This window comes from Jaculus jaculus, chromosome 18 (genome assembly GCF_020740685.1).
Source record: "Jaculus jaculus isolate mJacJac1 chromosome 18, mJacJac1.mat.Y.cur, whole genome shotgun sequence".
NCBI lineage: Eukaryota > Metazoa > Chordata > Mammalia > Rodentia > Dipodidae > Jaculus > Jaculus jaculus.
In genome coordinates, this window is record NC_059119.1 from 27,224,726 (window position 1) to 27,250,850 (window position 26,125).

The 26,125-nt window shown below is 50.5% G+C and overlaps 2 protein-coding genes across 4 annotated transcripts in view; both read left to right on the top strand.

The window, feature by feature from the left end:
- The window catches only part of LOC123455840 (anthrax toxin receptor-like), a 28,405-nt gene extending 25,483 nt beyond the window's left edge, over nt 1-2,922 (top strand). Inside the window, exons 15-16 of the mRNA XM_045137775.1 lie at nt 1,204-1,275; nt 2,698-2,922. Coding sequence (XP_044993710.1) covers nt 1,204-1,275; nt 2,698-2,922 — 297 coding nt within the window. The remainder of the gene's footprint in view (nt 1-1,203; nt 1,276-2,697) is intronic.
- A 4,343-nt stretch (nt 2,923-7,265) lies between these two features.
- Nucleotides 7,266-21,168, top strand: Znf488 (zinc finger protein 488). 3 transcript variants are annotated; one of them, XM_045137790.1, is made up of 6 exons: nt 7,334-7,375; nt 9,339-9,440; nt 9,978-10,129; nt 11,145-11,366; nt 16,487-16,522; nt 18,558-21,168. In XM_045137790.1, the coding sequence occupies exon 6, from the start codon at nt 18,667-18,669 to the stop codon at nt 19,666-19,668; it is 1,002 nt and encodes a 333-aa protein (XP_044993725.1). In that variant the 5' UTR covers nt 7,334-7,375; nt 9,339-9,440; nt 9,978-10,129; nt 11,145-11,366; nt 16,487-16,522; nt 18,558-18,666; the 3' UTR covers nt 19,669-21,168. The 3 variants fall into 3 exon arrangements, with proteins under 3 accessions (XP_044993727.1, XP_044993726.1, XP_044993725.1); XM_045137792.1 differs by lacking the exon at nt 9,339-9,440 and having other exon boundaries at nt 7,266-7,375; XM_045137791.1 differs by lacking the exons at nt 9,339-9,440; nt 9,978-10,129; nt 11,145-11,366 and having other exon boundaries at nt 7,282-7,375.
- Nucleotides 21,169-26,125: the final 4,957 nt, after the last annotated feature.

Sequence of the window (26,125 nt, forward strand, 5' to 3'; positions counted from 1 at the left end):
GTGAAGAGCTGACCCACTCACTGGCCCTGCTGCCCACTGTAAAGGCCTAAAGAGTCACAGGAAGCAGGTGGCCCTAAAACATCACTAACTATTTTTTATTATTTATTATGTTTGAGAGAGACAGAATTGATGCACCAGGGCCTCGGCTATGGCAATGGAATGCCAGACGCTTGTGCCACCTAGTGGGCATGTGCAGCCTTTCACTTGCCTCACCTTTGTGCGGCTGGCTTACATGGGATCTGGAGAGTTGAACGTGGGTCCTTAGGCTTTGCAGGCAAGCGCCTTAACTGCTAAGCCATCTCTCCAGGCCCACCGCTAACTTTTTTGTGTGCATTTGAGCCTTGGGAGGCAGGCAGCTATTGATCACAAGGCCCTTCCTTCTCCCAGGATGCCCACACCCATCCTGGGGAGGGAGAAGCTATTCAGGCAGCAGCTGTGGGCCCTGGACAGAGAGGTGCCATGGATGATAGGCTTTGAGATTCCTCCATGGCGTTGTCTCCTCCCTGTCCTGTGTTTATCTAAGGGAGACCATCGCTTCTTACAGAGAGATTTTGGTCCTCCGTGGCCACTCAGGCCAGCTGAGAGCCAGCTCTGACCCTCTCCTGCCTGGGGTGCCATGGGGGAAGCCAGCACAGGCCCTTCAGTGACCTGGCCTGGCCAGCTAGCTCTGGCTTCACCTTCCCTAGAGGACCCATGAGGTCTGAGATGTGTGACTAAAGCCATGGGTTCATCTACTCCTGCACTAAAGACTCTTCTCCCTCTCCACCCTCCTCCCTGGTCTGTCACCTGACCCTGAGCAGAGCATGAGTCTATCCTTTACCCTCTGCTGTGTGACCCCAATTGCTGGCCACTCCTCTTGTGTGGTTCTTGTCTAAGTCCATGCCCACATTATGACCCCTGCGAAAGAAATCTGCTTGCTCACACACTACCCTTTTAGCATCTGAAGTCTAAAGCCATTTCCCAGCTTCTCATGCCAATAGACATATGGTTCTGTCCCAGATTCTGAACTCGGTCCCAGTGAGTATCCTATACACCCAAGGCTGTAGGTTCCTTCACCCACCCTCCCCGCCACCCTCCTGAGCATGCTGGGGCTTTTTCTCATTGTTCCTGTGACAGAGTCCTAGGAGACATCATGGGTTCTGGTACTTCCTGGAGGTAGCGCCCATCTTATGCTGCTTTCTCACGACCACATCTGCTTTCCAGGGAAATGTCACTGTGGGTAACTTCCCTCTACCCAGCTGCCACCAGCTGCCGTTGATGTGGTCCAGGGATCAGGTGAGTGGGATGCAGTGCCAACCTCAAGGTGCAGAGTGACCACTGCTTCTGACTTTGCCGGGATCGTGGCTCAGAGCTGTGACCCAGCTGTGACATGAGCAGAGAAGAGAGCTAATGACATGGGAAGTGAGCATCCAGGCATAGCACCCGTGCGACCCCATGTCCAGTAAACACCCTTTCTTGGGTCATCAGTCATCTCTAGAGGGCAGCTTTGTGACCCCATGATGGGGATCACTGGAATGGTGCCCAGTTCAGGTGTGGGGGGCTCCAAGGGCCCCCGTGCTGGCTGGTTTGCTGCCCCTTTGCCTTGGCTGCCCAACTTTTCTACCTTATGCACAGAGAGGACCAGGGTCTGCACTGTGGGCAATCTATTGCACCTGCATAAAGGCTATACATGTCCCACTATCTGCATCAGGTCACAGCGTGGGACCAAGGGGACTTGTGATGGTGGGAGGCTGTCCGTGGTTGTCAAGGCTGAGTGCTGCCTGTGGGGTGAGAAGAGTGGGCTTTGGGCCATGGTGCAGGGCTGTCCTTGGTAACCTGACTCATACCACTAGTTTATCTTTGGCTCTGGGCTGATTAGCTGGGCAATATGGGTAGAGTGGGCTGCGGAGCCTGTTTTGAGTTTGGAGGGGAAATGAATAGGGGTTTTCTTGATCTTTCCATTCCAAACTCTATGTCTATGGCCCTTACTTTACTCTCACCTCTGAGCTGGGGGTGTGGCCTACGGTAGAGAATGCAAGGTTCTGGCACATGAATGAGGCCCGTGTGTGTGTGTGTGTGTGTGTGTGTGTGTGTGTGTGTGTGTGTGGTGTGTGAAAGACAGTGAGACCAACAGAGGAACTGGGGAAATGAGCAAGAGTGCTGCTTTCTCAGTGAGCTTGATATCAGCACAAGGGTGATAGGGCCGGACACTGAGGACACTCAGCACCTACCAAAGCAGAGACCCAGAGGCTCCTAAGTGCCCATCACTGAAATAGACTTAAAATGCACCCAACCTGGTTCAGGGGATTTTGTGGCAGAGGGGGTGGAAAGATTGTCAGAGCTACAAGTCGGGACACTGCGCACAGAGACATTGCTTCTCCCCCATAACTGACTGCTGCCCCCACATTGCCTGACCCACAATCCCCATGGGGATGTCCTGCGTACCCCAACAAGGGGGCGCCCGTCAGAACAGCAGCAGGGAGGAGGGAAAGGATGGTATCAACATGTGTTGTTTACATACTAAGTATGTCCATAACCAACACTAGATCGTAAAAGAAAGTGCCGGCAGGAGCACAGCACCCGGAAGGGGAGGAGTGTCACTCAGGCCACACCGTGTGGCACTGGTGGTGATGCCCCCACTTCTTGAGCCAGACAACTGCAGCCTTCAGGACCCGGTTCCAGTGGCATCTTATATCCTCATCTCTTCTCTTCCCGCAGGAGCAGTGTTCCAACCTGGCCTTTCTGAAGGCTCTCAGTGCCCAGGGCCCCTGCAGCCCGAGGGTTAGCCTGCCACCTAGCCGAGAGTGCCTTCCTCTGACCGACTGCGCCACCTGCTACCATCTCACAGCCAGCTGCTCCCGTACACCTTCCCGGCTACTGCCCCTATTGCCTTGCCTAGCCTGGGAGGTCCCCAGAGCCCCCAAGTCACTCCCGCCCATGTAGCAGCCCTCTCAGGCACCAGAGCCAAGGATGAGATGCGTCTTCGCTGCTGAGTTAGATCTGTGTATCAGGTGTTGGATTTTAGTTTCAAAAAGTTAGAGTTTGCTGCTTGTTGGTGGTTTGTCTTTTGCGGGAGATGATCCGCTCGCTGCCTGTGGGGTGTTTCTGTGGTGCCTGCCAGGACCCAGCTCCACGGTGTCCTGCCTCTAGGCATGGATGAATCTTTCTCTATGACGCTGTCACAAAGGGGCTGGGGTCTTGTATAAAAGTTTCCATGAGGAGCACCCCATCACAATTTTCTGTGCTTTTCTTCTTTCTTGTGCAGGAATGTGCATGTGGCCGTGCACATGTGTGGAGGTCAGAAGACAACCTTGGGTTGTGTGGTGGTCCTCGCCTTCCAGCTTGTCTGAGACAGGGGCTCCCTTGTGTTTGCCACTGCAGACACCATACTAGCTTCAGGAGTCTCTTGATTCTCCACTTCCTACTGCTATGGGCAGGTTGGGATTACAGATGCCTGGACCGCTTACGTCCACTTTTATGTGGCTTCTGGGGATCCGACAGTCAGGCTTATACAGTAAGCACTTGTAACCACTGAGTGCTCTCCCCAAACCCCAGTTTTTGAGATTTGAGAGCTGTCTCCTTAAAGTCTTTAAAGAAAAAGTCTTTAAGTCTCCTTAAAATCTTTAAAGAAAAACACTTGAATTTCTCCCCTATCACATCATATGTCTCTGGTTTCTAGTTTTCAGCTGATCCAATTCAAAAAGTATTCAAGAAAGAAGCAAGACCCCCTTCAGGAACGAGAGTTCTCTTTCTGCATCCCCCAAGCCATCCCTAAGCCCAGGGGACACCAGAGGGAACCCCGTGGTTGTTTGAAAGTGGCAAGCCTCCTATGTGCCTTCTGTCACTTTCTTCTGCTCAACCAGAGCTTTGCTTGGCACAAAGTGCTCAAGCGCCCAGCCTGTGTGCCCATGTCCATGTGACCCTCCTCCCAGATGCCAAGTGCACAGGCAGAGTGGAGGCCTGGCACCATCCTGAGCTGCTACACTGCGGGTACCACACTTGGATCTTGAGCCTCTGGGAGGGCTCAGGGGTTCCATGTGACCCCATTTGCAGGCTCATTCCCAGAGTAACTGGATTCCACATACCATTTCCTAACATTGGTCCTGGAATATGAGGTCAAAATTCACCAACTTCCTTTTTCTTGACATAGTTTTTGTTTTGCAGAAGGATGAGCTTTGGGGATGGGGAGATGGCTCTGTGCAGAAGAGCGCTTGTTGTGCAAACATGAGGACCCGAGTTCAATCCCAGCACCCACATAGTAAGTGAGGCATAGTTGCACATGCCTAGAACCCCAGTGCTGAGGGAAGACAAAACAGGAGGATCACTGGGCTCTCAGGGTTAGCCAGTCTAACAACAACTAAAAATAAAATGGAGTGAGCTCCAGGTTTGGTGAGAGACTCTATCTCTGCACTCATTTGCAGAGTATACAAATATGCAAGTGCGCATACACACACACACATACACACACCCCACATGCATCAAAATAACAGAAAAAAAAAAGAATAAAGGTTTCAGGTCATGTGCACTTGGAGATTGTTTTATTTTTCCTATTTTATTTGAGAGCAACAGAGAAAGAGGCAGATACAGGCAGCGAGAATGGGCACGCCAGGGCCTCCAGCCACTGCAAACGAACTCCAGACACGTGCGCCCCCTTGTGCATCTGGCTAACGTGGGTCCTGGGGAATCGAGCCTCGAACCGGGATCCTTAGGCTTCACAGGCAAGCATTTAACTGCTAAGCCATCTCTCCAGCCCGCACGTGGAGATTTTTAACAAAGACCTGCGTGTCCAAGTATGTAGGCCAAGGGCACCTGGAACCTGGCTGCCGGGTGGCAGGGTCCCATGTTCAACCCCATGGGGTGGGTCTAGTAAGGAGGGTCACAGACATCCCAGCAAGTGAGCTGGGCAGTCCTCACACCCACTGATCCTACGCTGCCTTTGCTCAGCGGCAGCATGCCACGGATTTGCTCAGAGCAGCTGTCTGCGTCCTCACGCGGCTCTCCCAGAGGTGGAAGGTAGAACTTCAGAGCCGGGCAAAGGCTGCTCTGAGCAGCAAGGCTGGGAGAGCGTTCCCAGGGCGGCCAGCAATCTCTGCAGCTGACTCCATGGGCTGGGGCTGCCCACATGAGCTGAGAAGGCAGCTCCTAGTGGCCTGCAAGCTGAGAGGCATGAGGACCCAGATCTGAGGCAAGGTGCTGGGGCCAGAGCCATCCACAAGCCCTGTGGTGGCCTCTTGGCCTTCAGGAACCAAGTCAGCCACAGGCCTGTGACCTGGGGTCTGAGCACAGATGTCCTGCCTGTACTGCCATGTTATTAAGAACCACTCACTCACCCGTGCAGGACAAAGTGGAGGTCAGAGGTGACTGGGCATGGCACCTTGTTGTATCTGCTTTGGCCTTTGTAATAATGGAAACTTCTGGAGCTAGGCCATGTAAATCTGTTGTATTTTTTAATTTAATGAATGTGTCTCTTTAATAGCTTCTCCTTTTCAGTTTATTTGAGCTCATTTTGTTACTCATTTCCTAATATTTTCAGTTAGATTCCCGCTCATCCATGCTTTTTCTGTAACATAAATCTTTAGGATTACACATTTTTCTCTAACTTTCTTCTTCACAGAAGCCTTTAAGTGTTGAGATGGACTATTTTAATTTTAACGATTTCTCCAGTGACATGATTATTTATATGTCTGATTTAAAGCTTTCGGTCACTGATTTCCAACTTAATTGTAATGTGATCAGAGAACACAGCCTACTTGGTTCTGCTGTTCCTATCTCTACCTCCCAAGTGCTGGGTTTACAGGCATGGGCCCCTTGCCTGGCTTTTTCAAGTTCTTTTGTAGTAGATGTGCCTCTGTTAAAATGTACTTGGGTGCTGGAGAGACGGCTTCGCAGTTAAGGAGCTTGCCTGCGAAGGCTGGGTTTGAGCCTCAGGCCTGTGACCTGGGGTCCAATTCACGGTGACTCTGCCTCTCAAGTGCTGGGATTAAAGGTTTGTGCCACTATGCCTGGTTCCCTTTTATTTTTAAAACTATTTTATTTGTTTGCAAACAGAGAGGGGGGCGGGGAGAGAGGGAGAGAGAGAGAGAATGAATGAGCATGCCAGGGCCTCCAGCCACTGCAAAAAACTCCAGATGCATGTGCCACTTTGTGCATCTGGTTTTACTTGGGTCCTGGGGAATTGAACCCTGGTTGTTGGGGTTTGCAGGCAAGCAGCTGCTGAGCAATCTCTCCAGCACCCCTCTTCCCTTCTTGAAGAACTCTCCAAATTGGTCTGTCATTGTCAATTTTTCACTCTTCACCTAATTCAAATTGTTGTCAGCTCCACCAAGGCCTATCAGGAGCTGTGCTGGGACTTTGCACGTCTGTAGGTACATACACCTCATGTTCACTCATAAATAATAGCGCAGGTGGACACAGTCACTTTCCAAGGCGCCCCAAAAACCTTGCGTCCTGGTGTTCAAGAGCACGGGACTGTTGGTTTGCCGGGGTAATCTATGTTTCGAGTCTGTTCGCTTTTAAATTTTGTTTCTCTGCCCTTGCTTAATGTTTCTTTGGGGCCTGAGTGGGCGCTTGCACGCGTGATCGGATGCCTCATTTCTCTACACATTAGTGAGTTCCCTGTCCTAAAAGATCTGCAGTACGACCATCCCCCACAGTCCTGATGACCGCCTCCCTCCAGCTTTCCCCTCCTCCCTCTTAACTTTCACAACAGCCTCCCAAAACCTTAGGGAAAAAGCTCAGAACTTCCTCACCTTCTCTCTGTGTGCCCCTCACCACCGATGGCCTCAGCTCACTTATGAGAACGGTTGCAATTACCAAACGTTCGCTTTTCCCAGGGACTCCCATCTCCCCGCCCCTCCCTTCCGCGGAAATCCCCGGTGGCGAAGGATGTAGCCGTACGGCTGGCTCTTTCCGTCCACTCGTGGTCCACCCCCCCCCATCCTCGGGCAGTTTGGTCCTCCACACTTGCACATTCTCTGGGATCAGGGGCGGAGACTGTAGGGCATGGTGTGGACACCGCTCCGGTGGCCACACCGCGCAAAGCTGCGGGGTCACCAGAGTTGCAGGGGCATCGCCGCTGTCGCCGGGGCCCAGGCAGGTTTAAACCCGGAGCTGCGGCGGCCAGGGGTGTGCGAAGCAGCGATGCAGGCGCCAGCTCCTGCCAGCCAGCCTGGGGTTCCCGGGGCGGGAAAGGGAGGAGTGGAGGGGGGGTGGGGTGGGAGGGTCCCTTCTCCAGTCTCCGCCCACTCCTGGAGACTTGGGACGTGGAGGTGCCGCCCGAGAGGCGGGAGCAGCCCCAGAAGGCGGGGCCTGCGCTCCCGTGGGCTCCGAGGCCAAGTTCAGATCCGCGCGCCCCGGGCGGCGCACCTGGTGTCCCACTGGCTGCCCGAGACCCCAGGTAAGACGCGCGCTCCTTCCCCACCCGGACTGACCCCAGAGCGCGAGAGCGCGGCCGGGGCATGCGTCTCCTTCCCTTTGCCTTTTCCCCAAGGCAGAACTCTTGAATCCTGCCTCTGACTGCCAGGGGCAAGGGGGGCGGGGAGGGTTCCTCCTGTGTCACCAGCTCCCTGAGTCTCTGCCCAGGCTTTTATCTGGGTCCCATCCTGAGCCCTTTCGCTTCTCTCTTATTCTGTCTCACTTTTTTTTTTTTTCTTGTCTATCTCTTTATTGGTTATTCCTCCCTGTCCTCCTCTCTTGTCTCGCCCCCTCCACTTCCTTCCCTCCGTCTCCAGTTCTTTTCTGCCCACAGCTCTCTGTCTGGTTTGCCTCCTAGGCTGCAGTCTTGGCACGCATCCCTCCATGTAGGCGTCCCTCCACTCATCTTGTGTTGTTCCTCCACTATTCTCCACAGGGCTTGTGCTGGGCGACAGGGCACAAACCATGCCCCAGCCCCAGCTCCTTTCTGCCAGAGCTACCACCAAAGATCTGGTCTTGTAGCCTTTCCAGTGTCTGCAATGGGGAAATGCATAAAGGATCAAATCATAGAGCTGAGTTTTCGGGGTGAGCAGAAAGGAAATTCCTGGTTTCGGAGACAAAACGTTAATTTTTTTTTTGACATCTTTTTTTTTTTTTTTTTTTCCATTAATAGACACAGACAGCACACCAGGAAGCTGATCCGTGCAGCAACATTTAGGGGACAGCGCCAAGCGTGTCTGCCAGCTTCAGGGCACAGAGCGGGTGGGGCTCAGAGCTGGTTATAGGAAGACAATGGGAGGCCCGAGGCTGTGCACCTGAAACCTTTAGGTGCGAATGGAAGTAAGAAGGAAATGGCAAATTTCTAAATCACATATTTGTCGGTGCCACTGGTGTACAGGTATTGACACAGTTACTGCTGAGGGAGACAGTACACATTTGGTAACCATATTTATGGAGGTTGAATTTAATGTCTTTAATTAATGCACAATAGGTGGGGGGACCAAGGTGATTGTGTATTTCCAAGATTACCTTCGGCTCATGAAGTGGTGACATCTAGGAAGTCAAGTCTGATTGGTATGCAATAAAGTATAAGCAATGTGTATCAAGACAACTGTTTTTTAAATTTTTGTTACTTTTATTTATTTATTTGAGAGCAACAGACAAGAGAAAGAGGGAGAGAGAGAAAGAGAGAGAGAGAGAGAGAGAGAGAAAGAGAGAGGGAGATAGAAGGAGAATGGGCACGCCAGGGCCTCCAGCCACTGCAAACGAACTCCAGATGTGTGCACCCCTTTGTGCATCTGGCTTACATGGGTCCTGGGGAATCGAGCCTCGAACCGGGTTCCTTAGGCTTCATAGGCAAGTACTTAACCACTAAGCCATTTCTCCAGCCTTTGTAAAAATATTTTTAATTGTTTTATTTATTTTTATTTATTTATTTGAGAGCAACAGAGAGAGAGAGAAAGAAGCAAATAGAGAGAATGGGCACGGCAGGGCCTCCAACCACTGCAAACAAACTCCAGATGCATGCGCCCCCTTGTGCATCTGGCTAACTTGGTCCTGAGCAATCCAGCCTTGAACCGGGGTCCTTAGGCTTCATAGGCAAGCGCCTAACTGCTAAGCCATTTCTCCAGCCCTTTTTTTTGTTTTTTGATTTTTGAGGTAGGGTCTCGCTCTAGCCCAGGGTGACCTGGAACTCACTGGCCTCAAACTCCTGACAATCTTCCTGCCTCAGCCTCCCCAGTGCTGGGATTAAAAGCATGCTCCACCATACCTGGCTAGGGCAATTTTTTGTTTCTTGTTAAAAATTTGCTCTTGTCAGATAGTTTCATCTTAATGTGTGTACAATATGTATTAAAAAAGCATACATGCATAAACTACATGCAACATTGTTTGTTTTTAAGGATATTAATTACCACTTATAACTTGAAGCTTTTCTGGCTTGTTAGGAACAATCTTGGCTGATCTTGTAGCTGATTTATTGTGATCTTTAATCGTAATTCAGCCCATTTCACTTTTCATTTGATGCAGAAAAGGAAGCTTTTCAATAGGTAAGTGACACAGAGCGGAGCCAAATGGAGGAAGGTTGCAGTGCGTTCAGAGAAAGGATTTGCAATGTTTGGTCAAAGCGTGCTGGGGGAAATTCATAGCTGTGTGGGTGGTGCTTCCACGGTAGGAGACTGTGTTGTGTGTTGGAGCGCTCAATTCTTGCTTGAACTATCCAGCCTCTGACCTGCAGTGAGTCAGAACTTCCACTGGCAGCAGTGAGAGGGAGGCTTTTCTCATGATTTAGAATCAGATGTCTGCTTTGTATAGCAGATTTCTTTCTCTTGGCCATCTTTGGCCAAGGCTAACACTGAATACACATAGCAAGGCCCCTGTGAAGACTGGGCTCTGCCCTCTGTTTTCATTGGTCCTGCTTCTGCAAACTGTTGCAGATGGGTCCCCGTGGCAAAGATGGGTTGGCCCTAGGTCTAGCCTCAAGAGCTGGGGGCTGGCTGTGTCCTGGGCCCATACGCTTGTCTTTGCTTGAGCACCGGAAACATTGCTGGTACAGCTGTAGCTGGTCATGGAACCTCTCTTTCCAGATCGATGCTACCACAGGCCAGCCTTCAGAGAGAAGCCTGGAAAACTCTTTAAGTTTTAAAAGTTCCCTGTGATCCAGAGCTAGGAGAATGTCTAGAAACATGTGCAGTTCCCGTAGGAAACCCCAGGAGCTCAACACCCCTATGCAGAAAAGGTTGGTGCATGATTTTCCTCTAGAATGTTCCAAAAGGGTCTAGGAAGTCTGGCCAGAGACTAAGTACACGAAAGGGCTGGAACACACAGGAGGAGTTCTAAGCTGTGATTTTTCTGTTTCAGCTGACAAGAAGAGGCAGAGCAAGGGACAGCCTAGTAACATAGAGCGTCATAAAATGGACTTAGTTTCCGAACTGCAGCTCAGATCATCTGGAGGCCAGTTAGCTGATGTGGGCAGGAGAGTACCTTCAGACATCTTGATTTGCCAAGAACTCTACTCTCAGTGTAACAAACAGGAGACAATGCTCTGAGTGTTTGGCCTTTCATTAAGCACTGCTGACAGATTAGAGGGAATGGCAATGTGGCCATGAGGCAACTCTATCCTTTTGTGTTCAGTATGGCAGTAACTTACCTTCATACCATGTGCTGGACCAGGCTCCTTGGCACTTCAGATACATCAATCCAACCAATCTTTACAGCAATCCAATATAGAGGGCACCAGGTGTTCCTTTATACAGATGGGAACACAGGTCACAGATGGATAAGGGAAGAGCATGCTGGAATTCAGGTCTTCCTTTCCTGGAGCCCATGCACTTTGACCTCTACGTGCATGCACTGCTAGTTATCTGGAACATTCTGACTTAAGGCACAGACAGCAAGGTCACATGGGAGAATGTGACCAGAGCTTCTCAAACATTGGAATGGTCAGTAGTTGGTTCCCAAGCATGGGCAATAGGGAAACATGCCTTTCTAGGTCGGGCATGTCTTTGTCTCCCATAATGTAGCACTTGCTGCATTGTCAGTAGAAGCACTCAGGTGGATGGCTCAGGAGAGTTGGGAGCTATAGGAAGAAGTACCCCTTATAGTTAGGAAAAGCAGGCGTGGTAAGACCCCCTAGCTTGTCAGCTTGGGGAATTCAGTGTCAGAAAATATCCATGATTATCATTTCATGATATCGTGACGTGAGGGCTGCAGGAGTGGTTGGAGTGTCTTGGAATGCAATTATCTTCTTTCAGACAGAAGAACACGGGGTGGTTCTGAACCATGTCTGTGCAATTCAGAGGGATGTCTTGTGGACATCAGAGTGAAAAGACCCAAGGACGACAAGAAGAGTCCCTTTTGGAACCCACACAATGATGGAGTGATGAGAATCAGTGAAGAGTGTCAGGACCGAGAGCCCAGGACGAACTGAGGCTATTGAGGACAGCTGAGGACAACAAAGCGTCTTTTCACATTTGGTTTGTAGCAAGGAGAACAAGGACCCCATAGATCCATCACTGCTTAGGACAGCTGGTGTCTGAGGGAGGAGAAAGAGGAAGCGACGGCTTCATTATGCCCAGAGAACAGCTGGACAGAGAGTGATTCTGGAGGGACACAGAGCCGTGGCAGGTCCCAGAAGGAAGGGAGGAGCAAGGGACCACTGAGCATTGTGTAACAGTCAGGCTTTTGACCCCAGAGAACTCATGGCCAGGAGGCGGCATGGCAGGAGCTTTTGCATTTGTGGCCATCACCTGAGAGCTATCAGGGTTATCAAGGGCAATACAGAGAAGCTTGGAGATGAATGAACGTTGGAAGCTTGAGTTTGGCCTTTGGAAAGGTCCTGGTGTTAAAGAGGAGGTGCACCAGGAGCTATGAGCATTTAGAGGCCACAGGGGCTCCCTAGGGGAACATCACATCAGATTCAGGTCATTTTCCAGGTTGAGGGGCTTCCACTCAGCGCTTTTCAGAGATGATGGAAGTGTGAGTAGTTCCTGACATGGCTTTAGTAGGATATCCTTTACACTTGCCTGAGTGGTCTGCCCCACGCGCAACGCTTACTGATGAGTCAGAGGTGGCCTTTGGGGGCTCCTGGGAGGCAGGCAAAGTCCCCAGCCAGTTCACATTTTCCTCTCCTTTCTTCTTCCTCATTGTGACCATTTTCCCTTTGCATGTTCATTTTCTTCCTCATTATTTTCTACTCTTTTCCTCCTTTTCCTCTTTCTCTTCCGCCTTTCTAACTTTGAGACAATGGCATTTGGTAGGGCATGAGATTGCATGGAGTACCTACCTAAGTCAGTACCTGGCATTGTTCAGATTCCTCGCTGGGATGCCATACTGAATTTAGCCAGGCTGCATGGGGCAGTTTGGCTATGGAGGCATGTACTTGGACTGAGACACACAGCTTCCCTCAATTTTTTGTTTTTTTGTATGTGTGAAAATTAGTTGAAATAAAATGTACTAAGCCTTTGGCATGTTGATCAGCTGGGACTTTGGTTTTGGTTCTTGAAGCACCCTAGTCACCAACTTTCTGTCCCCATGTGAAGCAGCATGTCCCTGAAAAGAGGGTGGTCATATGTCCTGCTCACGTGCCCTGGGCAGTTATGGTGCCATGGACTAAATGTCTCTGATTGGCCAAGCTTGCCTGAGCCCATGAGGGCAGCTCTTTAGGGTATCTGTGGAGGTGGTGGTCAGTGCACTGGGAGCATGGGACCACAGAGCAGGTGCCTGGACAGCCTTGGGAGTGACACTGTGTGGATTTCAGCGATTCTCTGGAGAAGTGTCTGAGCAGAGTGGGACATGGGCAGACGGCTCGTGTGGGAGTGTGTTAGTGGTTAGTGTATGGTGAGTGTATATATGTATGTATGCGGGAGCACATGTGTATTAGTATCTACATGTTTGTGATTATATATGTGCTAATATGTATGCATGCATGTGTGTAGGTGTGTGAGTGCCCATATGTGTGAGTGTGCATATGAATATATATGTGACCAAGGTATTTGTGTGAGGGCATATACATGTGGCCATGTGTACGTGTGTATGACTATGTGAGCATATATGTGCACCTTTGTGTGAGCTAATGGAATGGAAGCTATGTTAGTTGTTTTCCTTGTTGCTGTGATGAAAGAGTTGACAAGAGGCAGCTTGAGGGATGAAGGGTTTATTTCAGCTTCTGGTTGGAGATTGCAGTCCGGTGTGGCAGGGAGGACGTGGCGGCAGGAACGGGAAGCAGCTGGTCACGTTCAGTCCACAGTCAGGAAGCAGAGAGCGAAGGGTGCCGGTGCTCAGCTTGCATTCTCTCTCATCCAGTCAGGCGAGTGGGTCTCCCACCTTGTTTAACCGACTCTAGAAACTCACAGATGTGCCCAGAGATTTGTGTTCTAGGTGACTGTTGGTCCTGTCAAGTTGACACTGTTACTCATCGCAGAGACTTAGTGAAGGGTCATCAAACAGGCCATTCTTCTTCTGAGAAAGGGTAGGATTGGCTTCACGATTAATCGTACACTTGGAGATCAGGGATAAGCTTACAGGTGGGGACCTTGGCCTCTGAGAGGCTGGCCTCTTTGTTCAGGGTCACCCTGTGGCTGCTGCCGCTCTCTGCTCCTCTGTAATATGGGCAGACATGATGTTAGCTTCCAATGACAGCCCCGTGGAAGGGGGAAGGTTTGGAAAGGAGGTAGCAGTTACCCAAGTTCTCTTGGCAGCGCACAGCAAAGGACTTGGGGATCTTGATCACCTTGGTGTGGTGTGAAGGACCGTATTTGGTTTTAATCACAGGAGCTGGATCAAAGTGTTGCTCAAAGGAGAGAGTGTTCAGCTTTCCTTCCCCTTGCACTTTGGACAACTTCTGATTTTTATTTATTTATTTGACAGAGAGAGAGGGAGAGGGGGAGGGGGGAAGGGAGAGAGAGAGAGAATGGGCGTGCCAGGACCTCCAGCCACTACAAACAAACCCCAGATGCATGTATCCCTTGTGCATCTGGCTAACATGGGTCCTGGGGAATCAAACCTGGGTCCTTCAGCTTTGCAGACAAATGCCTTAACTGCTAAGCCATCCCTCCAGCCCAACTTCTGATTTTTACACCCTCAAAAAGCTGATTCTCGGGCTGGAGAGATGGCTTAGCGGTTAAGCGCTTGCCTGTGAAGCCTAAGGACCCCGGTTCGAGGCTTGGTTCCCCAGGTCCCACGTTAGCCAGATGCACAAGGGGGCGCACGCGTCTGGAGTTCGTTTGCAGAGGCTGGAAGCCCTGGCACGCCCATTCTCTCTCTTCCTCTATCTGTCTTTCTCTCTGTGTCTGTCTCTCTCAAATAAATAAATAAAAAATTTTAAAAAAAAGCTGATTCTCATATTTTGGGGACTTGTGAAGGACAGGGGATGGAGGTGGGGCTTGTGTTCTATGAAAGAGAGTGGAGCTACCCAGAGCCGCCAAGTCCCAGTAAGTAAGGAATCCAGTCACTCCCTGGGTCGGTCAAGCTGGCAGGCGAAGGCCTGGGCTTTCTGCTAATGTGGCAGCACTGCTCACATGTTGACAGGTTTTGGGGGTGGCTTTGTGTGTGCGTACATGTGTGTACGTGTGTGCACATGTATGTGAATGTGGGTGCATGTGTGTGTTCGTGTGTGTATGTGTGCATGCACATATGTCCATGTGTATATGTGTATACATGTGTATACACGTGCACATGCATTTGTGTACGCATGTGCATACATGCATGTGCATGTGTGTGTACATGTGTCTACATGTTCATGCGCATGTGTGCACATGTGAATTTATGTTAGGTTGACATTCCTCCCTGAGAGCATCCTGGAGGCATAGCATTCCAGCCCCAGAGACGGGTGGGGCTGTCACATCTAACAATCACGGTGCTTCAGATGCAAAGACTCACTCAGGTCAACTCAGCTGAGAAGGAATTCATTAGGTTATGAGGGAGGGAGGCCGATCTCAGGTTCGGAGAGATGGCTGGAGAAGTGAGCTGGAGAAAAACAAGACTGAACATTACCAGAGACCCTCAGTGGCAGGAACACACCCGTGAATTGCCAAATGGAAATTGGGTTTGCTTAGGAAGATGCCGGTAGCATCCAACCAATACAAACCAAACCAGCGGGTGTCTGCTCTGTCGTATAAGTAATAATAATCATTCTTTCTTTTTGGCTGGTTTAAGAACCTGGGCTTTTTTCTTTAGGAACCTGAGGTCTTTTAGTCCAGCCAGCACCTCCCAGGCCCTTACTCCACACTACACCTAGGTGCCCTAGGGTGCTACAGAAACAGTTAGACACTGGCTTCAGTCCTCTTTCCAGGGCCAAGGAGTCCAACAGGGCAGAAAGGGTGGCACAGAACTTGCCCAGGTCAGGCTGTTCCTTGAGCCATAGCTGGATGGTCCTGATTGCTGACGGAGTACAGGGCAGGGTGCCCATGAGAGCCATTCCTTTGTTTGGTGGGCAGGCTCCTGAGTGTCACCTGCACGTTGACACATCATAGGGAAGGTCCATGCCCTGAAAAGAAATGGTGATGGATTATCGTCTCCATTGGGAGCAGAAGTCATTTCTGAGCAGGAGCTTGGTCACCGGCCCCTGGAGTGTGGATAGAACTTTCATGGCATTCTGCACAAGGATTCCTCGGAGCCCTGGGACTCAACCCTGGTCTGCTGGATATCACTGTGGCTCCTGCCATGCCTCCCCTCCATGGGCACTGTGACAGTTTTTCTAAAATTTTGTTTCTGTGACTCAGGGGATACCTATGCAGACCCCAGGCCCCAAGTTATGTGACAGTGAGGTCTCTCCATACACTGTGAAACAGTCCCAAAGCCCTCCACAGATAAAAGCCAACCTACTTCATCCTGAGCAACACAAAGGTCCTGTCTCTCAGGCTCGGTGGGTCCCAAGGGTAGAGCAGAGACCAGGACCTCTCCTTCCCAAAGGAGAATAAAAGATGCGAGGGGGCTTCCCTCACAGTGACTCCCAGAACAGACAGGGAAACAGTATCTCTGAAGCCACAACCACTCCTCTGGGTGGCGAGCTTAGCCAATGTCGCAGAGCTTTGACCCATACCAAGCAAAGGGCCAGCTGACCTTAGAGTGGTTGATGACTTTTAAACTAAAGGTTACAAAAATAAAACCAACATAGTCTTACGTTATTGGAAAATAGAAATAAATTCCATCACACTAACAACACCATAGTATATATTTCATAAATATGGAGAAAATGTGGCATAGATATATGTACTATTATATACTACAGCATGCCTTACCTAATGTATATTGTATGATAGTGTATATTATATATAAATAGTCATAGACAGATGTAGTGTTTGAGCATATTATCTTCCGTGTTCTTTTTTTATTTCATTTATTTGAGGGAGGGAGAGAGAGAGGCACAGAGAGAGAAAATGAATGGGCATGCCAGGGCCTCTAGACACTGCAAATGAACTCCATACGCATGTGCCACCTTTTGCATCTAGCTTTATGTGGGTACTGGAGAATTGAACCTGGGTCCTTAGTCTTTGCAGGCAAGTGCCTTAACTGCAGAGCCATCTCTCCAGCCCCTCATCCATGTTCTGCTTGATTATTTACTTGGTACATAGGATTTTTCTTCTTTGCTTTGCAGCATGCCTTGATGACAGGACGTCCTGAGAAATGTAAGGTAAGGCAATTTAGTTCTGGGTTTGAACATAGAGTGAACTTGCACAATCTAAGGTGTCTTTGACATCACTGGGTGGCATAATATTACAGGTCCCACCCTTATATTTTAGGTCCATTGACAGGAATGTCATTTTGTGGTACAGTTTGCCTGATGTATATCTAATATTTAACATTATTACACTGTAAGCTCTTTAATGTTAGTGTATGGTTTGGGGGGCGGTACTTTAAAAATTAATACTTCATAGTGTGTGTACACTAGAAGTTGAACTCAGGCCCTAGCATATGCTAAGCAAAGCAATCTACCATGGAGTACATGCCCAGCCCTGCATTATTAACCCACAAGTACAATCGGGTCGACTTTATTGTGGCTTCTAGTCTGCCTCACTTGCGCTCTGTTTCTCTCTTTATGCCGATGGCTGAGGCTTCCGAAGCTCCTTCCTGTTCTCCACACTGCGTGTTTCATAAAGGCGATCTTAGCTGCTTTCTTTGTGCTGGGATCAAGTACCTGACCAGAAGCAACTTAAGTGGGGGGAGTGTGCGAAAAAGGCTTTATTTCGATTTACAGTTCCGAGGGAATATTTTCTGTCGTGGTCAGAAAGGCAAGGCAGGCCAGCTCGTTACATCACAGCCAGAGTCAGGGTAAACAGGAAGTAGATTTTAAGTTCATAAGGTCTTGTCGTCACCTTCTCATTGCTGGGGCAAAGCACCTGACCCAAGGCAGCTGGTGGAGATACTGTCTTTATTTTGGCTTACAGTCTTGAGAGGAAGCTCTGTGATGGCAGGAGAAAGCATGGCCTGGGCAGAGGAAGGACTTCACCTCTGCCCCAGCAGGTGGAAAACAGCAGCAGCAGAGCGAGCCCAGCTCTGGCAAGGGGGAGCTGGCTGTCACACCCCTAAGCCCGCTCCGAACCACACACGTCCTCCAGCAAGCCTTCACCTCCCAAATGGCCATGAGCTGGGGACCAAGCCTTGAGAACACATGAGTTTGTGGGGGACATCTGATTCACACCACAACAGGTGTCTACCTTCTAGAAAGCTGCCAAGTAGTACATGCCATGTTGCATGTGGTGGGTACAGGACGCAGGTGCCAGGACAGTGGGCTGAATGGCCAGGGAGTACTGCACAAGGCTCAAGGCGGAGCCTCGAGGGATAAACTAGTTTGGAAGTCCCAGAAGGGATACAGCTGTCGGTGTACATGTAAAAAATTAAACACACACACACACACACACCCCGGAATCTCTCAGTAGTCTGGGAGTTTGGCTAGGCAAGAAGGCATCAGACTGAATAGTGGCCAGTGGATGTGTGTGATCTCTGCCAGAGCAGGGCCTACACTGGGGCTGGGGATGTAGAGAAAGAGCAGTGAGTTGGGATCTCATAAGCAAGCCGATGTAGAGGAATTAGAAGGAGGCCAGTTATTCATTCACCAAAGGGTTGCTGGGCACCTGTTCATGACCAAGCACTGAAAAGGTTTGAATTCAGAAAGCAGAAGCCGGCGGGCAACGTAATGTGGAGGAAGGGGCTGCTGGGTTTAGGAAACAGAAGGAGAAGATGCTGTAAGGAGCAAGGACTACGAAGTCATAGTCCCACAAAGCCATCTCCTTGATGCGCTGGCCTGCCCCAGGTCTCGGGACAACGAGCCAGAGCCCATGAGCTCAGTTTGGATCAGGACTTGATAGCTCATGTCTTCCTCACCTTGCTGGGTGGGCTTGGGCAGTGATGATGCAAAAATCCCCTAGCTTCTGGCCCCAGAGCGGACTCCCTTCCCTGCTCCTCCAAATCACAGTAGCTGGCCATGTCTGCCGTCTGCCTTTCTGTGCACGGGGCATGACGTCCTCCCCTAGTGCTGCTGCTGTAAGGGGACCTCTTTTCACAGCTCAGCTGAGGCAGGAGTCCAAACCATGGGAGTTTCTCTTCTCCCTCCTACTCGACAGAGGGCTGCGTCGCCGAGGAGGTGGTCCGGTAGTCAGAAGGCTTGTGTGATGTCAGCCTGCTGGTGAGCTGAATGCTGGTCTCACTCTGCCTCCCTTTCTCTGCAGAGCCCAGTGGGCAAGAGTGCCCAGCCCAGTCACCACTGGAAGCTCTTCAATCTCATGGCTCCTCCTGGAGTCAGGGACAGACCCCCTCGCCCCCAAGTCCTGAAGACCCATGGCTACGGGAGCGTCCTCTTTGCTCAGCCCACCAGGCCCTGCCGATTACATGCCAGAGAGGAAAGGGGCTTCTTTGAGCCTTTCGGAGGAAAACAAACCGAGGCTCAGTGACCCCGAGCAGAGCCACAGCCTCAAGCTGGTGCTGGTTGAGAAAACGAACCGCCTGGGCTTAGAGGCCGCTGCCAGCAGGGGGCGCCGCGATGCAGCGCCGGTGGAGCTGGCCTTGTCCACCGCACTGAACAAGCCCCGACCGGACAAGCCATGCGCGGGGCAGAGGCAGAGTGCCTTCACGCAGCTGGCACATCTCCAAGAAAGGCTGGGGGGCATCTGGGCCCAGGAGAGGGAGCCCATGGCCCCTCAGACTCCCGTAGGCCAGCTTGACTCCCAAAGGCGGACCCCGGATGTCCCCAGAACCCCAGCTGGTGGTACAGCGTGGCCTGGCACCCCCCGAGGTGAGCAGAGAAGTGCCTTCCGCAAGCCTGCCAAGCGCCCAGTCGAGCAGCCTGGGTGCCACCCCATGCGTCCTGCAGAGGGAAATGCGGAGGGCTCAGGGGAGTTCTCAGGACACCTCAATACTGTAGACATCCCATGCTGGCCTCGACTGTCCACTTCCAAGCTTGTGGGGGATTTCTGGAACTTGCACATGCTGTCACAGAACATTTTACTCTGCAGCTCATTCCGGGGGGCCCCCAGCCCATGGCCGGAGCTCGCACAGGTACCCACACCCTCAGTGCCCTCCACCACAGCCTCCCCAGCCCTCCTGCCGCCAACACTCTCTTCTCTGGGCCTGTCCACCCAGAACTGGTGTGCCAAGTGCAGCCTTGCCTTCCGCCTGACGGCTGATCTGGTCTTCCACATGCGGTCCCACCACAAAAGGGAAAGCGCAGGCCCGGACCCCCATTCTAGGAAACGCAGAGCAGAGGCCCTCACCTGCCCCGTTTGCCACGAATACTTCCGGGAACGCCACCATCTTTCCAGGCACATGACTTCTCACAGTTAGTAGGACGCCAAGGAGCACATCACTGGGCACAGCATCCGGCATTCAGTGGTAAGGCAGAGGTCACTCTGGGCCTACATCGAGGAGGCAGGCTGCGAAAAGTGTCTTCAGAGCTGTTTCTATTCTCTCCATCGATAAACGGCTCTGCTCTAATCTAAGACACAGCCCAGCCCTTGCGAAGTGGTTTCCTAGGCAATGACGTCATGAGTTAGAAGGTTGTGCTTTTCTCATCTGGGGTTAGCGGGACTCATAGCCCAGGGAGTGGGGGCTGCTCCTGCCTGTGTCCCTAGTGCTCTGCATGGAAGTACATTTGTGCGACAGCGCCTTGGGCTTTGCTAGTGGACAAGCGTGCTTTCCATCTGGCTCCTTCACCTATGAGCCATGACCTTGGGACACTTTCCTTTAACCTGTTGGACCTCAGTTTTCTCATCTTGAAAATGGGATGGTAACACTTGTATCTGAGGAATGTGATCTCAGACACAGGTGTGTGGAAAGGAGCTGGCCCACTGCCTTGGAGAATGTGAGCACAGGAGGAGGCTCATGGCCGCTGCTTGCATTAGCTGCCTTTGTTATCCGTGAAATCCCGGGACCAGCCAAGCACAGACAGATCTGTGACAAGGTGAAGCATGAACTGGACTTGGCTGGGGTATAGCTCAGGTTACAGGTTCATTCGAGGCCACATTCTTTTTCTATGGAGTCAATAGGTCACCCAGAGCCAACTTCTCTTAACAGGAAAGCTAGGAGCACCAAATTGCAGCCCAAATGCCTAGGTGCATCTCGGGCGTCTTCCTGGGTCACAAGTCTGACTTCCCCTGGGACAAGACAAGTCATATGTCCAGGCCCAAAATGACTTAGTAGAAAAGGGGCACACTGGCCTGGCTGAAACTGTGATCACAGAGTGGGAACCAGCAATTCAACCTACCTGTTCGGTGGATCTTCATGCGGTGAATAGATGTGAAATGGGAAAATAGAATATACACCGTTTCTTCTGGCTGACCTGCAGGGGCTATTTTAGCTCAGTGTTTAGGAATTTAAGCTTGCAAAGACTCACAGCTTTCCCAAGACTGCTTACCTGTAACATGGGCGGAAGAACAAGAGCCGACAACTCTTGGCCCGGCGTACATGTCCTTTCTAGCCTGCCGTCCACCTGCTCAGTCACGTGGTCATGGAATGTCCTAGAATACTCAAAAATCGGCACTTAGAAGCTGGTCTGGACTCCCTGCTTTCAAATTCACCTTGCCACATTTACACACACATACAGTCATTCTTCTTTGAGCACTTTTTACCATTTTGGACACTAAGTATTATGCCAATTTATCTTGTTTATAGTGGCTCTTAATAGTAGAACGAAAGAACATTTTGTTGTATTTTTGTTTGGTTGGTTTCTTTTTTAACTGCTATTTTAATTATTGTCTAGAGCAATGTGTGCATACAATAGGCACTCAGTAGAAATTTGTTCAAAGAGCAGCTGGATGAATAAGTGAATAAATGAATGAAATGCTTGATTCTGCCTTTGCTCTGTGAGTTCTAGAAGACACCTCTCAGCCTCCCTTCCTTCATCCCCTCAGGAAGGGATGGCACCACCTGGAGGGAGCAGACTTCTTACACAAGCCGCTTCTCCTAAAAGACAGATTTCACACATTCCCACCACTTGCGTAATAATCTTTATTTTTACAAGTCATGTGGTGAGTCTAAACATATTGCATGAGATATGAATCCCACAGGGTCAACCTTTTGTTTGCACAACAAGTCATTCTGTAATGAGCTTTGGTTTGCAACACCACTTAGGAGAGAATTTTTGGAAACTGGTTTGAGTGAGGGATGGGCGTGGAAAGAACAGGGGCTTTAAACTTGCCATTTCCTACGCATCCATCTTGTGTTTCCTTGAGGCTGCGGGCAGAGCCTCTGTGTCTGATCCCTTCCTACTGTAAGCTGCCTGGATTAGGAGGCTATTTTCAGCCCCAGCCACTCTGATCAGAAAAGCAGAGTGGAGATCCTTGGGCACAACAATAGGTAAAGCCCATAGGAATCAGAAGGTGCTAGATAGGTGCTCTTCTATCTGTCCTAGGGACTTGGAGGAGGATTTTCTGGCCCAGGAGTGAGATTTGTGCTGTTCGGCTTCCTTTCATTTGTATTCTAGCTATGTAAGTGGTCAGGGCCCTTGCTAGCACACAAGTGGCCAGCTACTGGGAGCTGGGCTATGAGTGGGCAGGAGAGTGAGCATGGCCTGCCCTCTGGTGCTCTGGCCTGGCCTGAAGACAGAGGTTCTATGGGGGCCCCTCATCTGTTTGCTTTAAACTTCTTCTGGATAGGACTGTGGGCCCTGACCTCTCCTCTCCCGAGATCACAGGCCACATCTCCAGCAGGATTTTGAAGGTCAAAGTCCCCTTTACCTTCCTGGCAGAGACTTGGTTATTTCCTGACCAACAACACATGGACATAGGCCTCTGGAACCCAGAGCATCTCCCTGTCCATCCTGGCCTCATGGATTCTGCCCCAGGGTGAACATTGTGCTGACTCCCACCCCTGCTGTTCAGATCCAGTCCATGGGGCTCTCTCTTGAAACCCTAGTTCTGCCTCGGCCACTTGGCAGGCTCTGCCCCAGGGAAGGACAAAAGATCTCTCACTAAAAACCCTGTAGCTTGGGCTGCCTAGAGGGTAGTCTGGGCTTTAATAGAGAGTAACAGAATCCCATAAGGTTGTCTTGCCTTGGACCTAGTCTCTTAAAATCCACTGACCATACATAATAGGGCTAGCTGGACTCCTGGAGGCACCCCAGCATTGTGGATATTAGATGAAGGGCGTTGCTCCTTGACCTCCCTGCTCAGTGCCGGTTGGCCTCTCCACCTCACCTGCTGGAGGAAGAGATAAGTCTGACCCACAGGAGGAGTTTGGTCACAGAGCAAGACCTTCTAGTGAAGACTAGCCCTCCCTGCCCAGAGATGGGACGAGGGGCATACTGGGTGTTTAGGCATCTGAACTGGGACCCCAAGCAGAGGGAGGAGATGGCAGGCTGGGCCCAGAGCAAGGCAGTGTTAGGCATGAACGCATCTCCTGCTGGATATGGACAGACAGTGAGGCGCCTAGGGGAGAGAGTGTGGCATCCGGGTACCCAGAACTAGGGAATAGGTGAGTTCAAGATGGCGAGTTGAGGACATGAGCTGCCTGGGGTCAGGCAGGGTTGGGGAGTGTGGTGGTAATAAGTTCAAATAGGGATATAGCGCTTTAGGAGCCCAGGAGTTGTGTGCAGAGATGTAGCTAGACAATTGTTGGTCAGCTGTGTGTGTGTGTGTGTGTGTGTGTGTGTGTGTGTGTGTGTGTGTGATTACTTTCCTTCATTTCTCCTCCAGTCCTGTCTCCAAGCAGCTCATACGAGAAGACCTGCATGTAAGAGGACTGATCTTTTTTGTTGTTATCCAGAGCACTTTAGCTTTTCTCTACCTCAATCCTCCCTTTCCCAGGCCAGGCTCAGCTGCTCCTCATATTCACCATGTGATAGAAATAGTGGGATCTGGGCTGGAGAGATGGCTTAGCAGTTAAGTGCTTGCCTGTGAAGCCCAAGGATCCTGGTTCAAGGCTCGACTCCCCAGTACCCACTGAAGCCAGATGCACAAGGTGGCGCATGCGTCTGGAGTTCGTTTGCCCTGGCTAGAGGCCCTGGTGGGCCCATTCTCTCCCCCTCTCTCTCTCTTTGTGCTGATCTCAAATAATAAATAAAAAATAAACAACAACAACAAAAAACAAACAAACAAAATTAGAAATAGTGGGATCCGGGCTGGAGAGACAGTTCAGTGGTTATAGAGTTTGCTTGCAAAACCTGAAGGCCAGGTTCAATATTCAGTAGTCACATAAAGCCAGATGCACAAAGTGGCACATGTGTCTGGATTTCATTTGTAGTGGTAAAAAACCTTGGTATGCCTGTTCTCTTTCTCTCTCTTTCTGAATATCCTTGCAAATAAATAAATACAAATATTTTTTAGGGCTTGAGAGACAGCTTAGCAGTTAAGGCACTTGCCTGTGAAACCCTTAAGGACTCATGTTCGACTCTCCAGGTCCCATGTAAGCCAAATACACAGTGACGCAAGGGCACAAGTTGGCACATGAGCACAAGGAGGATGGTGGTGCACACGTCTGGGGTCTGATTGCAGTGGCTGGAAGCCCTGGGGTGCCCATTCTCTCTCTTTCTCACATTAAAGAAAAAGGTAGTCTGTTGGGATTGCCTCAAAAGGATATTTTAAAAATAAACTTTATTTATGTATTTGAGAGAGAGAAAGAGGAGAGAATGGGCACCCCAGGGCCTCCAGCCACTGCAAACGAACTCCAGAAGCGTGCGCCCCCCCTGTGCATCTGGCTAACGTGGGTCCTGGAGAATCAAACCGGGATCCTTTGGCTTTGTAAGCAAACGCCTTAACCACTAAGCCATCTCTTCAGCCCCCCCGCTCCAAATATATATATATTTAAAAGAAATAGTTGCATCTTCGGCAGACAGATGTGTGTTCAGGACCTACCTTCCCTCTAAAGAGCAACTTTAGACTGTTAATGTTTGAAAGAAAATAGTCTGGCTGATGAAAGCATGAGGGGGTTTCTGGAAGAATCCTGTGCTGAACTGGAAAAACAGTCTAGGAGTACCTAGCTAGATAGTGGGTAGAGAAAATGGGCTACCCAGCCAGTCATACTGGGAGCTGCCTCCTAGGAATGCTACAGCGCAAGACAGGACCCAGCTGGGCATCTATCAGGGGGCTGCTGCCGGGATTCCCCGACCACTTGCTCCAGATTTTCATACCAAACCAAAGCAGAGCCACATGACATGGCCGCACCCTGCCAGAGAGCTGGGCTTCTGGGATATCCACCTTTGGAGTGGGGAAGTGATGACAGCTAACGTGGTCTGGGTTTTAAATTAACTGCAATTTTCACAGCCTCAAATGTCATATTACCTCTCCTGTGTAGCAGATAAGGAAACCAAAGCCTAGTGCACAAGGGGGCGCATGCGTCTGGAGTTCGTTTGCAGAGGCTGGAAGCCCTGGCACGCCCATTCTCTCTCTCTCCCTCTACCTGTCTTTCTCTCTGTGTCTGACGCTCTCAAATAAATAAATAAATAAAAATTAAAAAAAAAAAAGCCTAGCGCATTGTCTGGAATCATACATCCAGGAGGTGACTGGGCTGGTCTTCACGCCTGAGCAGGCCAACTCTGGAGCCCGGGCTGTAAGCACCTCACTGCTGCTTAAGAACTCTATCCCTGCAGGTGGTGCCGTTGGGAATGATGTATTGAATGTGTGCAAGTATGCAAACATTGGGTGCCTAAAGGATACCAGGCTGGATGTGTGACCTCAGGCTGCTGAGCTTGCTGCATCTCAGTGGCCTCCCATACGAAGGGCGGTGATGGATGTCCACGAGATATAAAGCCTGAATCACCTCTGCCATCCCCACAGCCCCTGGCACCAGGCCTTACACCCAATCTAGTACCCACAAACTCCAGCAGCGCCAACCAAGGCAACATCCTGGTGAGAAGAAAAGGACATAGAGCAGCCACTGATGCTGTGATTACAGGCTCAGATATAATTTATTTTATAGTTGAGAAGACTAACTACTATATTGGAAAAAATAGGGAAACTGTGTCCATTACAAGGACCTAGAAAAAAAAGAGCCAAGTATCACAACAAAAGGTTAAAAAATATCACCCCAAGTTCTATCCCTTAGCATTTAGGTGATAACAGAGAAGGGAGGAAGAGGGAAGAGGAAGCAAAAGAAGAGCCTTAGAGATGACTCAAGCACTGCAGAGCAGTCATGCTGGCCTGGACTGGGGTGACGCAGGTTACTAAGGTTCTATAGTTCACCACTAAAACCCACTGACAAGACTTCATCTTATTCGCAAACACTGTGGTGACGTCCTGGCAGAGCCTGGGCAGGTGCAGCTTGATCTCTTAAGGTGCCAAGGCCAGGCAGCACATGCATATGACCCTCACTCTACTGTGATGAGGGACTCTGAGGGCCAAGGCTTTCCTCCCACGCCTAGCAGAACCTCCAAGCAGTGCCGTGGGTGGGCAGGCCTTTAAGGGGTCCTTCCTTTGAATCTCTGATCACACCTGTGAGGCAGGTCTATGAATTCCTGGGGCCTCAGCCCTCATCACACCTGGGCTTCCAGAACCACCTTCCCCTTGGGTAAAGTGTCTGAGGAGCACATGTGGAAAGCAATGATGACTTCTAACTGTCATCCTGACCTCTGTGTGTGACCGCTGTCCACCGGACACTATGCGGTAGACTGGGAAGAGTGTATGTAACCAGGATTGCTGGGGAAAGAGGTGAGCGCATGGCAGTGTGGAAAGATGCTCTCGCAGGGACAGATTACGCAAGGGAGGGCTCCTGGCTTCAGAAGCCATGAGCTGTGGGCGACCACTGAGCCCTGGGAATGACAGATGTTCAGAGCACTCAAACTACAGGCTACAAGTCTGCGCAAAGCACA

What these genes read in the sequence shown, in the direction of transcription:
- Znf488 (XM_045137792.1), top strand. Translation starts at nt 18,667, where the DNA reads ATGGCTACGGGAGCGTCCTCTTTGCTCAGCCCACCAGGCCCTGCCGAT.